This window comes from Thermobia domestica, chromosome 6, assembly GCF_964235325.1.
Source record: "Thermobia domestica chromosome 6, izTheDome1.hap1.1, whole genome shotgun sequence".
Lineage (NCBI taxonomy): Eukaryota > Metazoa > Arthropoda > Insecta > Zygentoma > Lepismatidae > Thermobia > Thermobia domestica.
The window spans coordinates 157350486-157368248 of NC_137459.1; the positions used below are offsets into that span (position 1 = coordinate 157350486).

At 35.1% G+C, this 17763-nt stretch overlaps 1 protein-coding gene across 1 annotated transcript in view; it reads right to left on the bottom strand.

Annotated features, from left to right (window-relative positions):
- Positions 1–17763, bottom strand: part of su(r) (dihydropyrimidine dehydrogenase su(r)) — a 293614-nt gene that overhangs the window by 150054 nt on the left and 125797 nt on the right. The window contains exons 3-5 of the mRNA XM_081762277.1: positions 8478–8648; positions 2324–2485; positions 1687–1874 (exon numbers count right to left, since the gene is read on the bottom strand). Coding sequence (XP_081618403.1) covers positions 1687–1874; positions 2324–2485; positions 8478–8648 — 521 coding nt within the window. The remainder of the gene's footprint in view (positions 1–1686; positions 1875–2323; positions 2486–8477; positions 8649–17763) is intronic.

Here is a 17763-nt window from a genome sequence, read left to right on the forward strand (position 1 = left end):
TGCGAAGAACAGTATTATCATAAGCTTAGGATGTCCGAATTCAGCGACTGTCCGGAATCACCCAAACTTACTATATATATATATATGGAGAGAGAGAGATAGTAGGCGGATAGATAGATAGATATAATTCTCTTGTGACATGTAGCGACCTACACAGCATTCAAATGGTGTGACGAAATTATGTTGCACTTCGAATATCTTGGAAATGAATTATCTAAGATAGATGGTTGTCAAAAAGTAATTTAAAGACCTTCATCCAGCAATGGATCGACAATTGTTAATAATGGTATGTATGAGTTTCAAATATAAATAACCCTCACTGCTTCACTCATATGATACCAGTTCTTAAGAGCCTGCCTTACTAAAAATAACACAAAATTTACAATTTTTCTTTTGCTTGTTTTTCATAAGTGAAAGGACATAATAAAATGCAACTTACCACAATCATAGATAATGTTGTACTACAACAGAAAATCTGAACCTGAAGAATTTTCAGTGTTGCCATCCATAGAAATTACAGTGTTGCCAGAATATCAATTTCCCTAAAATCTAAGTTAAGGCAGCGACTAGAGAAACGAACTCAGCTGCATTTGATTACATATCATGTTGTTTTGGTTTCCTGTGAACTACTTTTTAAATAATAGTTGTATTTAGTTTGTAATAAACAAAATAGGTTTAACATACAGTTATTAAAACTAAATAATAATGCTATTTAAAAGGTAGTTCACAGCAAACCAAAACAACACAATACGTAACCAAGTGCAGTTGAGATCGTTCCTCTAGTCGCTGCCTTAACTTAGATTTTAGGGAAATTGTTATTCTGGCAACACTGTAATTTCTATGGATAGCAATACTGAAAATTCTTCATGTTCATATTTTCTGTTGTAGAACAACATTATTTATGATTGTGGTAAGTTGCATGTCATTATCTCCTTTCACTTATGAATAAACAAGCAAAAGAAAAATGGCAAATTTTGCATTAATTTTAGTAAGGCAGGCTCTTAATCTTGATATCTGAGCATTTGAGATTAAGGAATAAACGTCTATACCTTCTTCTTAGAGATAGTAGTTAACCCTGTAGCTGTAAGAATTTCTAAGAATAAAGACACTTAAAATAAAATTTACCGCTCCCCTCGCCTTCCATTAATCTTCTCCTATGTACAGAACAGAGTAATGTTCTTCAAATAGGTCAATTGTTTTTGGCTGTGAAAAATTTGTATTCTACGAACTCTACCTTCCAGCTAAAACTTGCAATGCACACACTTGCTATGCTAACAGAAATACAAAAGATATAGAAATCTTATCTGCATGGTTTATTTTCGATTGCCGAAAATGGGTTCTGCTACGTGAAGTTGCCAACGCCCATTTTGTTTTTGATATAAATTGTTTATAAATCCTGAACAAACTAAAATTTTATGAGAATAATCGTGAACAAACGATCTTTATGGTTTAATTTTCAAATTCTGAAAATAGGTTCTGCCAGGTTTAAACACTACTTTGTTTGGCTTCTTTCTTTCACGTTTGGCTTGGTAATGTGTGTGTGTGTATGTGTGTATGTAGGTTTATCTCGGTATAACAAACGGTTCTGCGAACTCGAAATATTTAACAACAGGTTCACTCGAACCTGTGCGAACCGGCTGAATAGCACCACTGCGTATATATAACTGTCACACAAGAGCACCTTACCTTAGACCTCCAATATAGTTCTGCTTCTCGAATATAGTAACATCATTGTAACCTAGCCTACAGAGAAAAGTTGCACATGACAAAGAAGCTGGTCCACACCCAATTAATGCGATTTTTGTATTATAACTATCTGGAAGATTTTGTATTTCAGGTGGTCGTATTTGAGGTATTCTCATCTGCTTGAATATCTGTCAAATAAATCAACAGAGTGCATATTAGAATAACTAACATTCTTTTATAATTAGACTGACATATCATGTTTCACGATTTGTTTTATTGTCTAATAATACTTCTATAAATTACACGTAACCTTAGATTGCTTGAAGTATTACACCAGGTCACAGAATCTAATGAAGCGTCTTAACTACGTTAGTTATTGGAAAACATTCATCAATATTCTCGCTAAATCAGATTATGCTGCAAACTATGAAACTTAATCGTGGATCAAAGTTTTCTGACGTAATGTCACTTAATTTGTCTATAAAATAGTAGTCAACGGAAATTTTGCTTAGATCAGTCACTAAACCGTACAGTTTTTGAAATCCTTATTTCATGTCTACGCCTAATAAAATAAATCTCAGACCGAAAAATAATCTAACATTTGATAAATATAATTTTAAGAAATTGTGGTACTTACATCAGTTGCAAATTGTTGGAGACCACCAATGTTAATTGGTCCTTCTTCAGAAGCTTGCAAATTGCAACCACCAACACAAAGGTCACTTGTAGGACATACCATTCCACATGTTAAGCCTAGAGGATTGTCCGAAAATATAGCTTTTGCTGCTCCATAATAATTCTGTCATAAAAACAAAACAAAAAATATATATGTTCTATAATATGATGCATAAAAAATATATATAAAATATAAATTATTGATATAGCTAGTTTTCTGTCATCTAACTAAACGACGCAATAAAACCAGATAATAATCATATAGTAAAAGCATGAATGAAATCATTTTAATGTAATATTTTAAATAAATAACCAAAACATAACATAAGAAAATTACGTCTCCTCGCCATTGAAACATCGTCTACTAAAACTAAGTCCAACATCTTGATATACCTAATATTAAAATACTCGTTTCATTTCATTGATGACACTTTTTATTTTAGCATGAAGGCAGGTTCTTTTCCTGCTTTTACAGACTTTTGTTTCTAAAACACATTAGGTACGCTATATAGTTGTACTCATTTTCGAGAAATTTAAGGAGTTCAGTTTTTTCTCGATAGTACTAAACATAAATCCAGAATATTTTGCACACATGTTTGTTCATATTCACTCAATGAGAAAAAGTATTGCTCATCATCCATCTATTGAAAATACGCTTGTTACGCTACGTTGAAATATCTATTGGAACCTACCTTCTGGTATAGTAAGGCTTGCATATAAGGGAGATAAGAATAACTATGGAAAAAATATTTCTCGCTCTAAGCATAAAACTGCTTGCAATGTAGGATAGTAACTATATAGAGCACATCTGACATCTCTGGAGTTATGTTTCGCCTGCCATATGAGTTGCCAATATGTAAACAATTTCCATGCCTCCTTGAAAAAACATGTATGATTGGAATACAGTTGTCTCCTGGTCAAATTTAAATGTGGGCCCTTACTTGCTACGAGAAACGCTTCCTTCTATTTGATTTACACATAACTTTAGTTTCTTTAAATCATGAAATATATTATGTTCTAAATGTGAAAGTTCTAGAGCCGATTGCCCACTTTCTATATCCGTTTGTTGCTTTCTTACTTGTAGTAGAAAATTTTCTTTTAGAGGTACAGTCATCGACAAAAGAAAATAGCATATTCATATGTAAATTTTATATACTATATGCTATTTTTTTCTATCGCAGATTTACTTATATAAATCTGCTTGCACGAACAGGAAGCCTGGTATATACCGCTACTTGATAAATTGCCCGTAAAGTAAGTTTTATAGTTTGGAGGATGTTTCTCAGTAGATTTTTTTTGTGGTCGTATCGTTATATTTAAGCCATATCTATTAAATACATTCCTTAAGTCATTATAACACGGTTTAGGGTTAAACAAACGAATCTATTGTTTTTAGCCACTAGAAATCTTACCATGTGTGAGGCCGTATCTTTTGATTTTTCCTACTATTTTTTTAATGAATATATTGGGTAAACAATTCTTTTTTTCAACTTCAAAAAGATAATTTGTTTATTTTTAGAGGAAAATGCAATAGCTCTGGAAAGAATTTCTTCGAGATGTTCGCCTTCACTTGTAGAGAGTGTGCATAAACAAAGCCTGCCATCGGTCTTGTACAAGTTCTTAAGTGAAATTTACGGATTTTACGACATAAAAAAAATAACAATCAAACTGGTTATTTACATATATTTCTACCTTAACTTTAATTTTTATGTGCTATATTATTGAAGGACTTCTCTATGATATTAGTATGTTGCTTGTTCATACTTGGAGAGAATGGTGCAATCAAGTTTTATTGCGTTTCTTACAAGTACATTACTTTGTCTTGGTCATGCTACTCATTGGATTACACATTCTTTAATGTACTGCTAGGTTGAAGGTCCTCCCCGATAAACACCACCTTTACGAAGACACTTATGTGTCGGGTGGGGAGGATTGCGTGCTACAGTGAAATTTAGAGCTGTGTCGGTGGTAGTTCACTACCAGAAGGGCCACCCCTACCGAATTGGTCTAAATGGAGTAGCCAGACGAAGAGTGTTCTGGGAGAAGGCAGCAGTTCTCCAGTAGCCAAGTTGGCGGAAATCATAGTGATTGGTACGGCAACTTGGACATTAGTCCCAGGCGTGGTCAGAGTGACTTTAACGGCTGGGATACTGCGGGGTGGAAGGCAACGGGAAACCACCACTCTATTTTCCCTAGTTTGCTAGCAGCGAAAAGAGAACATATGAACAATGGTCTTTCGCAGGTCAAAATGTAGTTCCGGAGGTAAAATATCCCCCCATTCGGATCTCCGGGAGGGGGATGGCTTGGGAAAGACTATTGGACGAGAAAGTAATGATGGGGGGAAGACAAACAGAGAAAGAAAGACAAGGAAGAGCAAAAGATTTAGGATAGGGACATGGAACGTACGTACTATGTTACAGGGAGGAAAATTAGAAAATCTTAAAGAAGAAATGAAACAAAATAATTTAGATTTGGTAGGAGTTTGTGAAGTTAGATGGGAAGGTAATGGGGTATTGAACAGCGAAGGATATAGAATGTTTTACTCAGGTAATGAAAAGGGCGGTCATAATGGCGTAGGAATAATTCTTGGAAAGCGCTTAAAGGAGAAGGTAGTGAAAGTAGAATTTATTGATGATAGAGTTATGATGTTAAGACTTAAAGGGAAAACGAAGGATCTAGTGGTGATACAGACATATGCACCGACGACTTCGCATGCAAATGAAGAAGTAGAGGAAAATTATGAGAAAATAGAAGAAATTATAGATAGGGAGAAGAAGGGTGCATGCATAATTCTAATGGGAGATTTCAATGCAGTTGTGGGAGAAAAACAGGAAGGTAGTATCGTAGGCAAATATGGTTTAGGCGAAAGAAATGAAAGGGGAGAGGGACTGGTGAATTTCTGTAGACAGAATTCACTAGTAATTGGGAACACTTGGTTCAATCAGCACAAGAGAAGAAGATATACATGGAAATCGCCAATAGACGGCGGAAGATATCAGATAGACTACGTTATGATTCAGGACAGGTATCGGAATAGCTTAAAGAACGCGAAGACCCTTCCCGGGGCTGATATTTTCTCTGATCATAATCTTGTGCTGGCCGAAGTAGATATTCAACTGAAAAATGTAGGCAGAAGAAAAGGAGGTAACAAAGTGTTGAATACTGAAAAGTTGAAAAACGAGGAAATTAGAAATCTTTTCGCTGAAAAATTCGAAGAAAAATGTTCAAACGAGGAAAGGATAGGCGCAGGTAGTAACGCACGGTGGGAACATATTAAACGTTGCTTACAGCAGGCTGCAGAAGAAGCAGTAGGTTACCGCGAACACAAAACTGCTAAGAAACCATGGGTTACAGAGCAGATGTTGCAGAAAATGAGGGAGAGGAAGATGTGGAAACAGGTTGATACAGAAGAGGGCAGAAAGATGTACAGAAAGTTAAATAATGAATTACGAAGAGAAACAGACAAAGCGAGGGAAGAGTTTTACAAAAGAAAATGCGAGGACATAGAAGAATTAGAAAGAGTTGGGAAATATGAGGAAATGTACAAGGAGGTGAAATCTATGGAATTTCGGAGGAAACAAGGGAGTATCATGATGGCAGTAGAAAATAAGAATGGGAAGGTAGTCAGCGAGAGAAATGAGGTCATAGGAAGGTGGAAAGAATACGTTGAAGACTTATATGAGAGTAGGGATAGACCGTGTAGCCTAAATGTTGAAGTGGAAAATGAAGTAGGCGAGGATGATAAAGGATTTAGTATTCTTCGGGATGAGTTTGAAAAGGCTATATCAGAGATTAGGAATGGAAAGGCAACAGGAATAGATAACATACCAATTGAATTCATAAAAAATATAGGAGACAAGGGAAAGAAAGAATTGTGGCGACTATGCAATGAAATATATGAAACAGGAGAATGGCCAAGAGACTTTCTGAAAACGATCATGATACCGATGGCTAAGAAATCGAACCCAAAGAGATGTGAGGATTATAGAACTATTAGTCTCGTATCTCATGCAGCTAAAATTCTGCTCCGAATACTGAACAGAAGGTTATATGGAAGAACAAATAAAGATGTTGAGGAAGAGCAGTTCGGGTTCAGAAGAGGCAAGGGCACAAGAGATGCTATTGGATTATTAAGGGTGATCGGTGAAAGATTTATAGAAAAAGGGAAAGAGGTGTATGTTGTATTTATTGATCTAGAAAAGGCTTTTGACCGCGTGAATTGGGAATTGTTGTTGGGAGTTCTAACAAAGATAGGGTTGGAATGGAAAGATAGAAGACTCATAAGAAACTTATACATGAACCAACAAGTAAGTGTTAGAATAGGGGAAGAACTGACGGAAGAGAGTACAATTGGAAGGGGAGTTCGACAAGGATGCTGCCTCTCGCCAACACTATTTAATGTCTATCTAGAAGAGATAGTGGAAAAGAGTTTACATGATGATGATGGCATTTCGGTAGGAGGTAGAATGATTAGATGCATAAGATTTGCAGACGATATGGCCCTTGTTGCAGAATCTGAAAAGAAAATCAATAAAATGTTAGAAAAAATGAGAAGGGGCTTTGAAGAATATGGGATGAAAATAAATGTTAGAAAGACAAAAGCCATGGTGATTGGAACGAAGGGGTCTGTGTCAAATATAAAAGTAGGAGGGGAGAAAATAGAACAAGTGAATAGTTTTCGATACCTGGGTAGTGTTCTTAGTAATGACATGAAATGCGAACGTGAAATAAAAGCAAGGATAGGAATGGCGAAAGAAGCCTTTAAAAGAAAGAAAAGTCTGTTTTGTGGGACCTTGAACAAAGAGTTGAGAAAAAGACTCATAAAATGCTTCGTGTGGAGTGTTGTGCTGTATGGGGCGGAAACGTGGACATTGCGTAAGGGTGACGAAAATCGACTGGAAGCCTTCGAAATGTGGGTGTGGAGAAGAATGGAAAGAGTTAGTTGGGTCGAGAGGAAAACGAATGAGAGAGTGTTAGAAATGGTGGGTGAGAAAAGAACACTTTTAGATATTATTAGGAAGAGGAAGAGAAACTGGTTGGGACATTGCCTAAGAAGAGATTGTATCATGAGGGACGTCCTAGAGGGTATGGTGGCGGGAAAGAGAGGGAGGGGGCGAAAGAGACTACAATTAATGGATGATATTAAAACAGAAAGATCATACGCGAAGACGAAAAGGTTAGCGGAGGATCGTGGAGCATGGAAGCTTCTCAGCTGCGGCAAGTGACCTGCCAATAAAGGCAGAATACCTATGATGATGATGAGGTTGAAGGTAGAAAGCTGCTGAATTGAACGTAGGAAGTCACTCCTGAATAACATCCAGAACTTCAACATAAGGAGATTACTATTGATCGAACCCCTATCCGTGGAGAGAAATCGTTTTGGTTGAGTGACCAATAGAAAAAATGGAGGGTCAGACGTGCCCAAAATGGAAGATAAGTACTAGGAATATGTCTAAGTGTGATATAACTTTTACCAAAGGATAATGAACACATTTTCTATTTCTTTAGCCTTCTTGGGCAGTTTCTTTGACCTTTGTCATTTAAAATTTCTTTGAAACATTTCCATTATTAATAATTCTGTCTAGATAGTGTTACAGATTTTACCAGTTGTATCGGAGACTTACTAAATAAATAGATATTAATAATTAATTAGATAAAATCTCTGGATTCATTTTAGTTACCGCACACACAAAGGCCTTATGAAGTGAAGTAAATACAATAGAAAAGAGTATATTGGACTTAAAATAACCGATGAACATCAAAAAACACATTTTTATTGTACAAAACACTAAACTCTAGAACACAGCGTTAAACATCTTTATTTCTAAGAAAAAAAAAATTGAAAAGAAACAGTAGTGTCGGTGATTTATAAAATTTATTTACATCAGATTTATTTATTTATTGTTTCTCTTAATAGCTTTTCCTTCAAAAGATTAAATCCGAAAAATATTTCAAAGCTATAATTGTAAATGAAATATAATTGAAGTATAATTGTAGAAGAAAATATGTCTCCTAATATTCAAATTCTTAACACATTACTCTGAATTATATCAGCAACAATTACAATCGTAATAGAGAGAAAAAAGTAATTTAATTATAATTATTTTTTGGCTTACTTTGTTTGAAATACTTGTAATGAAACTTTTAATATCAAGCTGTGTTGGGCAAGACTTCTGGCAGGGAGCATCGGCACACTTCAAACATCTGGCTGCTTCTTTTAATGCTGCTCTTTCACTGAGAGTTGTGTGCTTGATATCGTCAAAATTTTTCTCTAATGTTGAGCAAGTCTGAAAAACAAACCGCAAATACATTTAGCTGTTCAAATAGCTCATAGTCAGCACATTTTATTTAATCTTAAGTGTAGAGAAATTTACAGAATACACAAATAAAATTACAATACAATTATATGTAGCATTACATAATTTCTAAAAGTGTTGTCATATAACAATTGCATGTACCATTATAACATTATGTTATGATTGTACACTTCTGTTCACAAAATCCTAGACTGCTTTCCAGGGGCTAAGTTCAAAGAGAATTCCCTTAATTTTAAATCATTTTCCCTTCACTTTTGCCCCAGTCAGGGGGTGGAAATTGAACGATAATATTGCAGTATGCATGTGAAAATTTCATTGCAGATACACAAAATAGCTACAATACAGGAAATCACCGTCATTTTAAATCGGAAATTTAATACATATTCGTATGTTTAATCTAAAACGATTTAAAAAGTGACGGATGTAGAGGAAATATCTTAACTACAAATAGATTACAATGATTAATGATCTGCTTTACACAATTTGTTAATTGTTTCACTGCCAATTCGAATGTTCCCTGTGACCGAGCGTTTCTTCTTTTTCTGTCGTCTGTTGGCATGTTAGAGACCTAGTCTCTAATTTTTTTTGATAGCCCCTCTTTTCCACTTTGTATTTTCTTTTTCATTTAGTTTTAGTATTGTTTTCGTTTTTATAATTTTCCGCTCATTGTTTTATATTTGATCAATTAATTGTTTCATTAACATTTTCAATGATTAAGGAAACTACCATTTCCTTATCACAACAGAACATAATTTTGGTTAATATGCATATGCTCAAAGGATGGGGCCATTTTACCCAGGAGGCTGGGGTAAAACGGTCGTTCACAATAGGTCAATTGATTTGTACTTACAACTTTTTTTGGTAAAACTTCCATGCCTTACACCTCTTTACATTTGTAGAAGAAAGAATGAAGAATATTGTACGGCAAAATCATCGACTTTCCATTCATAGTAACGATGTTATTTCAATTTCAACCTTAAGGTGTCCATTATGACCCAACATCCCTACTTTCACAGAAATGTATTAGGTGAAGTCAGCAGGGGCCACATATTTTTTCTAAGCTTGGGTCTCCAGATGGAATAATCCAACCCTGGTCTGTTTACACACATAAGTAAAGGACAGGACGACTCACAAAGGAAGTGAATTGCTATAGGTGCCTTCCATTTCAACTCAGGCAAAAAAATAAAAAATTGTACCATCACCATCTCAGATATTGTTGAAACTTTTTTTATAGCAACTAGACATGTTTTTAAGAGACCTATATTTTTTGTTTTGTCGAAAAAAATTTCCCGCCAAGTAATGGGCCATCAAAGACGGGGAGTACCAAATTTCACAAAATTAAATCCCCACGTTAAGCGGGTTTGCATATCCAGGCTCCTAACTATGAAAATATTTACGCTCACTCCAACCTCAATCATTTCACGAATTCAACCTGTTTTACGTACGTTATTAGGACATAATATCGATTGTGATTTATTCTAAAATCACTTTTATACATTGCAAGAGCTGTAACGTCCAAATATTTACTGAGAACTCATAGTCGTATCGGAATAAACAAAAGCGAGTATGGAACAGTAAACTGCTTTCACAAAAGGCAAAAGAAGATATGCAAAGGCATACAAAACGGTCGAGTGGTTTGGGTCGATACACTATCAATCACATGTTTGTGTGTTCAGACCCGGTAGCAAGTTGTTTCTTTTTTTTTAAGTGTCCTCCTATTTTCATCCGGAGGCTGAAAATATTTCTTTGAGTAACTCATTGAAAACTTCTTTTTTTCAAATTCGATTAGAACGGAACATTATAAGAATTGCGAATCTTAAATCCATAGCTAAAAAAAAAAAAAGTATACTCACTACTCCATTATCCTCTGATTTGTAACGAAAAACTATTTATAAACAGTGGTGACTTCAGAAAATTATCCTCGGGGGGAATTTCAATATGCGGGTGGAGGGCAAACATTGGTAGTCCACATTGAGCACGATCGAATATATGGTCCTGAAGGCGGAAATTTCTTAGCTCGAGAGGGGTCTCAAATTCTCCCTCAGATCACGTCCTGAAAGCATCATTGCTTAAAAGCTTTTCGTAACAAATATAATATTACACTTGTTTCTCGTTCTACATTTAGCATTGGTAAAATCATAATTTATAGAGGATTATAATAAAAGCATAAAAATTACAATACCAATCATGTATAAATTATCCTGTAAGTTACCAACTTTGGGTCAGATTAAAACTCAAATATTTGTTTTCGGATTACACTTAGAAGTCAGTCCTCTCTATATAATCCTGATTGGAAGGCCATGTATAATTCTAATTAATTAATCAATATTTATACAAATATTTTTTTATTTTACTATTTTTACTATTCAATATTATACACACTTCATTTCCAAAATCAAAATCTCGAAAATGTATATTGTACAAGTGCAGATTCGCAAATAAATGATTATTTATCATATATATTGGTCTCTATTCGAAATTCTAATTAATCGAATCTGACAAGAACACAGACAGAAACATCGAGAACAGGTGAAAAAAAAGAGAAAAAAGTGCTGTACCCAGCGGGGACTCGAAGTTAGTTCGAATGGTGCTCTATAAGCCGAACGCCTTAGACCACTCGGCTATGGTAACAGCTAGTGATTGTAGCAAAGGCTTCGAGTAGTAGTTCTCATTACAGAATAACATTTTCTATTGCCTAAAATTTAAACCTAATTTACTTTGATATAATATATCTATTAATTTGTTTCATGAACACGTTTTCGTTACTTTGATGAATGATGTTTGTTGTTGATATAGATTCTATTACACGTTCTTTCGTAAATATTATAGAAAGTATCAGGGTTATTTATGATCTTTCATGGAAATTGACTGGCGAATGCGCAGTACACAGACAGTTCAATTGGAAGGCGAGGAAGGAAACGCTAACACACTGTTAGAATGTTTCATCGCTGTGAAGTATAAAGAACAGCAAAAATGTATTTTACCCTTGTCATTCCGTAAAGAATCACCAGGTTAATGTTTGTCCAAGTTCTCACTGATCATGAAAAATAATTAATATTGTCATTACTGCACAATATGAAGAATAAAGAACGTAAATTACACCACATTGTTCTCGAATTCGAACCTAGCGAAGGAAGGGACAATAAACAAAATGTGATTTATTCATTCGAATTGAGATGATTCAATGAAACTAGAAATTACACAATCAAAAGGAAAAACATCGTTAAAAAGACAATAATACTTTTATCCGAGATGTGAAATAAAGTTATTAATTAACTGAAATGAAAGTAATATTGGGCATGATATAGAGTAAGAAAAAGAAAGTAAATGTATTCTTAGAAACGTTCAAAGTAAATTCACAAATACTTTTTGAAGATATACTACTCTTCCTTAACGTTTTAACGAAGTAATAAGTAAACAAGCAAAGGAAAAGAATGAAGAACGAAAGTATTGCTCTTGAAAAAAATATAATAAATAAATGAAACTTAAATAAATGTTTACACAAAAAATAACACACTAGTACTTCGTGTAATCACCTCCAGAGTCAATAACTTCTTGAAGTCTGGAGGGGATATTAGATACAAGTCTCGAGCAATACGACGGTGTGTCACGAAAATGTTGCCACAGTTCCATAACATGATTTTGAAGAAACGTTTGGTCTCTGTCTTCACGTCTCTCTTCCCATTCTTGCACCATGTAGGCCCACAGATGTTCAATTGGGTTCAAATCTGGGGATAGAGGGGGCCACTCAATACAAATTAACTCTGGATGTTCACTTAGCCACTCTCGTGTTTGCCGGGAAGTGTGAACAGCACTGTTGTCATGCATAAATATAGGCCTATATTCTTCCTGTTCGGGGAAGTTTCTTTCTAAGAACGGTAACAACGTATTTTCGAGGATATTAATGTAAACACTGCTGTTCATTCTCTCAGGCACCGCAACCAAATCTCCAGGACCAGCAGCCGTCATGTATCCCCAAAAGTGTGCTGATATTCGTCCTGAACAAGAAGTTCTGATAATATTTTGTTCAGCATACCTGGTTCCGCGCGGTCTATACAATATACCTCTGCCTTGTTGGTTAGACTTGAAAACCTTCTCGTCGGTCCAGATGACTAAGTCCCAATATGACTGAGGTTGGGTTATGTTATTCTGTGCCCATTCCATTCGTCTGGCCTTGTGAGTTTCAGTCAGGAGAGTCTTCCTAGCGGGTCTTGAACAGTGTAGACCAGCCCCCAATAATTTTCTTATTATTGTTTCGTGAGAACAATTATATTCTCTGGCTTTGTCCAAGAGGTTTGACGTGTGGCGTAGAGGTCTGTTGATTACTTCTGTAACTAAAGCTTGATCTTGAGCTGCAGTTATCACTTTTGGCCTTCCACTTCTTGACCGAGACCTGAACCATTCACCACCTTCTTCATGTCGCTGAACCCATTTCTTGACCGTTTTCTTGTCACATCCCAGATCTCTAGCAATCTGAGGCACAGTTTGTCCCATTTTTGCTCGGCCTATGATTTCTCCTCTAAGAGCAATAGACAGTTCTCCACAACCTTTAGAGCGAGGCATTTTCAGAACCTGTTAGAAATTTGCGTTCTGGCGTGTATGACAAATGTCGGTAAAGTGTATCTTTCTGTTTCTACTGCGCATGCACCAGTCAATTTTCATGAAAGATCATAAATAATCCTGACAATTGTTGTAATATTTATGAACGAATACGTAATAGAACCTATATTAACAACATCCTTCGTCAAAGTAAAGAATACCGTAAACATAAAACAATTTCAACAGACTATTACATCAGGCCAAAATAGGCTTAAACTTCAGAGAATACAAAATAAATTTCATACTGTAACAAAAGATTGCACATGAAACACGCTTACTATATTTTCAACTTGTCACATTAGCCAAGTGAACTAAGGCATTCGGCTAGAGATTCTGAGGCACCATTCAAGGCTAGTTCGAATCCCACCACAGTACAATTTGGTTTTACCAATTCTTGTCGTTTCTGTTTGTGATCCTGCCGGATTCTATTAAATATAATTTCGTAATACGCTAAAATATACGTAATATTTGAAATTCTTAACCTCCTATTTTTACATTTTTGAAGCTCAGTTGAGAAGAAAGAGGGAAAATGAAAGTACAAAGATTTACAATAATTACTTAGCATTTACTGTCATTGTAATTGTGGATATTTTATTTATGAAAATGTATAATGAACTAAAAATATATTTAGTAGGTCACATGTCTCCATTTTTCGATTCCCACTTGAAAGTTACGGTTTAGGCGGTGACATATCAAAGACCCAGGGGGTTGAGGGGGTTGTAACCCCTCCCATTGAAACTCTTATATTCTATTGAAATAAAAAAGTGTTTCAGTTTATAATCTTGGAAAAGCAACAATCACTGTGTGTGGAGGACAGTTTATTTATACTACGATTTATCACTTCCAAATGTGTAGAAGATGTGACTGGATATTGTGCATAATCATTCAAGAAATATAACACAATGAAGGGACTTCGTAAACCCTTCATGCCACCCCAGGAGGAGGAAGTGCGTCCCGCCGTCCCTCGGTTGGGAACTACTGCTTGCGAGGGAAACATTCTAACAGTGTGTTAGCGTTTCCTTCCTCGCCTTCCAATTGAACTGTCTGTGTACTGCGCATGCGCCAGTCAATTTCCATGAAAGATCATAAATAACCCTGATACTTTCTATAATATTTACGAAAGAACGTGTAATAGAATCTATATCAACAACAAACATCATTCATCAAAGTAACGAAAACGTGTTCATGAAACAAATTAATAGATATATTATATCAAAGTAAATTAGGTTTAAATTTTAGGCAATAGAAAATGTTATTCTCTAATAAGGACTACTACTCGAAGCCTTTGCTACAATCACTAGTTCTTACCATAGCCGAGTGGTCTAAGGCGTTCGGTTTATAGAGCACTATTCGAACTAACTTCGAGTCCCCGCTGGGTACAGCACTTTTTTCTCTTTTTTTCACCTGTTCTCGATGTTTCTGTCTGTGTTCTTGTCGGATTCGATTAATTAGAATTTCGAATAGAGACCAATATATATGATAAATAATCATTTATTTGCGAATCTGCACTTGTACAATATACATTTTCGAGATTTTGATTTTGGAAATGAAGTGTGTATAATATTGAATAGTAAAAATAGTAAAATAAAAAATATTTGTATAAATATTGATTAATTAATTAGAATTATACATGGCCTTCCAATCAGGATTATATAGAGAGGACTGACTTAAGTGTAATCCGAAAACAAATATTTGAGTTTTAATCTGACCCAAAGTTGGTAACTTACAGGATAATTTATACATGATTGGTATTGTAATTTTTATGCTTTTATTATAATCCTCTATAAATTATGATTTTACCAATGCTAAATGTAGAACGAGAAACAAGTGTAATATTATATTTGTTACGAAAAGCTTTTAAGCAATGATGCTTTCAGGACGTGATCTGAGGGAGAATTTGAGACCCCTCTCGAGCTAAGAAATTTCCGCCTTCAGGACCATATATTCGATCGTGCTCAATGTGGACTACCAATGTTTGCCCTCCACCCGCATATTGAAATTCCCCCCGAGGATAATTTTCTGAAGTCACCACTGTTTATAAATAGTTTTTCGTTACAAATCAGAGGATAATGGAGTAGTGAGTATACTTTTTTTTTTAAGCTATGGATTTAAGATTCGCAATTCATATAATGTTCCGTTCTAATCGAATTTGAAAAAAAGAAGTTTTCAATGAGTTACTCAAAGAAATATTTTCAGCCTCCGGATGAAAATAGGAGGACACTTAAAAAAAAAAAGAAACAACTTGCTACCGGGTCTGAACACACAAACATGTGATTGATAGTGTATCGACCCAAACCACTCGACCGTTTTGTATGCCTTTGCACATCTTCTTTTGCCTTTTGTGAAAGCAGTTTACTGTTCCATACTCGCTTTTGTTTATTCCGATACGACTATGAGTTCTCAGTAAATATTTGGACGTTACAGCTCTTGCAATGTATAAAAGTGTTTTTAGAATAAATCACAATCGATATTATGTCCTAATAACATACGTAAAACAGGTTGAATTCGTGAAATGATTGAGGTTGGAGTGAGCGTAAATATTTTCATAGTTAGGAGCCTGGATATGCAAACCCGCTTAACGTGGGGATTTAATTTTGTGAAATTTGGTACAATTTATGAATTGTAGAAGACATGGGAAATGGTCAACTTCGGAGCCTCACCATTCGGTTATGGAGATAGGTAGAGTTATAATTCTTGTTGTGGTATGTACCAAATTTCACAAAATTAAATCCCCACGTTAAGCGGGTTTGCATATCCAGGCTCCTAACTATGAAAACATTTACGCTCAGTCCAACCTCAATCATTTCACGAATTCAACCTGTTTTACATATGTTATTAGGACATAATATCGATTGTGATTTATTCTAAAAACACTTTTATACATTGCAAGAGCTGTAACGTCCAAATATTTACTGAGAACTCATAGTCGTATCGGAATAAACAAAAGCGAGTATGGAACAGTAAACTGCTTACACAAAAGGCAAAAGAAGGTCTGCAAAGGCATACAAAACGGTCGAGTGGTTTGGGTCGATACACTATCAATCACATGTTTGTATGTTCAAACCCGGTAGTAAGTTGTTTCTTTTTTAAGTGTCTTCCTATTTTCAGCCGGAGGCTGAAAATATTTCTTTGAGTAACTCATTGAAAACTTCTTTTGTTTCAAATTCGATTAGAACGGAACATTGTATGAATTGCGAATCTTAAATCCATAGCTTTAAAAAAAAACATGAAGTATAGTCACTACTCCATTATCCTCTGATTTATAAACAGTGGTGACTTCAGAAAATTAATCTCGGGGGGAATTTCAATATGCGGGTGGAGGGCAAACATTGGTAGTCCACATTGAGCACGATCGAATATATGGTCCTGAAGGCGGAAATTTCTTAACTCGAAAGGGGTCTCAAATTCTCCGTCAAATCACGTCCTGAAAGTATAATTGCTTAAAAGCTTTTCGTAGCAAATATAATATTACACTTGTTTCTCGTTCTACATTTAGAATTGGTAAAATCATAACTTACAGAGGATTATAATAAAAGCATAAAAATTACAATACCAATCATGTATAAATTATCCTGTAAGTTACCAATATTGGGTCAGATTAAAACTCAAATATTGGTTTTCGGATTGCACTTAGAAGTAAGGCCTTCTCTGTATAATCTTGATTGGAAAGCCATGTATAACTCTAATTAGTTAATCAATATTTATACAAATATTTTTTATTTTACTACTTTTACTATTCAATATTATATACACTTCATTTCCAAAATCAAAATCTCGAAAATGTATATTGTACGAGTGCAGATTCGGAAACAAATGATTATTTATCATATATATTGGTCTCTATTCGAAATTCTATTTAATCGAATCCGACAAGAACACAGACAGAAACATTGAGAACAGGTGAAAAAAGAGAGAGAAAAAGGTGCTGCACCCGGCGGAGACTCGAACTTAGATCGAATAGTGCTTTATAAACCGAACGCCTTAGACCACTCGGCTATGGTAACAAGTAGTGATTGTAGCAAAGGCTTCGAGTAGTAGTTCTTATTACAGAATAACATTTTCTATTGCCTAAAATTTAAACCTAATTTACTTTGATATAATATATCTATTAATTTGTTTCATGAACACGTTTTCGTTACTTTGATGAATGATGTATGTTGTTGATATAGATTCTATTACACATTCTTTCGTAAATATTATAGAAAGTATCAGGGTTTTTTATGATCTTTCATGGAAATTGACTGGCGCATGCGCAGTGAGTACACAGACAGTTCAATTGGAAGGCGAGGAAGGAAACGCTAACACACTGTTAGAATGTTTCCCTCACAAGCAGTACTTCCCAACCGAGGGACGGCGGGACGCACTTCCTCCTCCTGGGGTGGCGTGAAGGGTTTACGAAGTCCCTTCGTTGTGTTATATTTCTTGAATGATTATGCACAATATACAGTCACATCTTCGACACATTTGGAAGTGATAAATCTTAGTA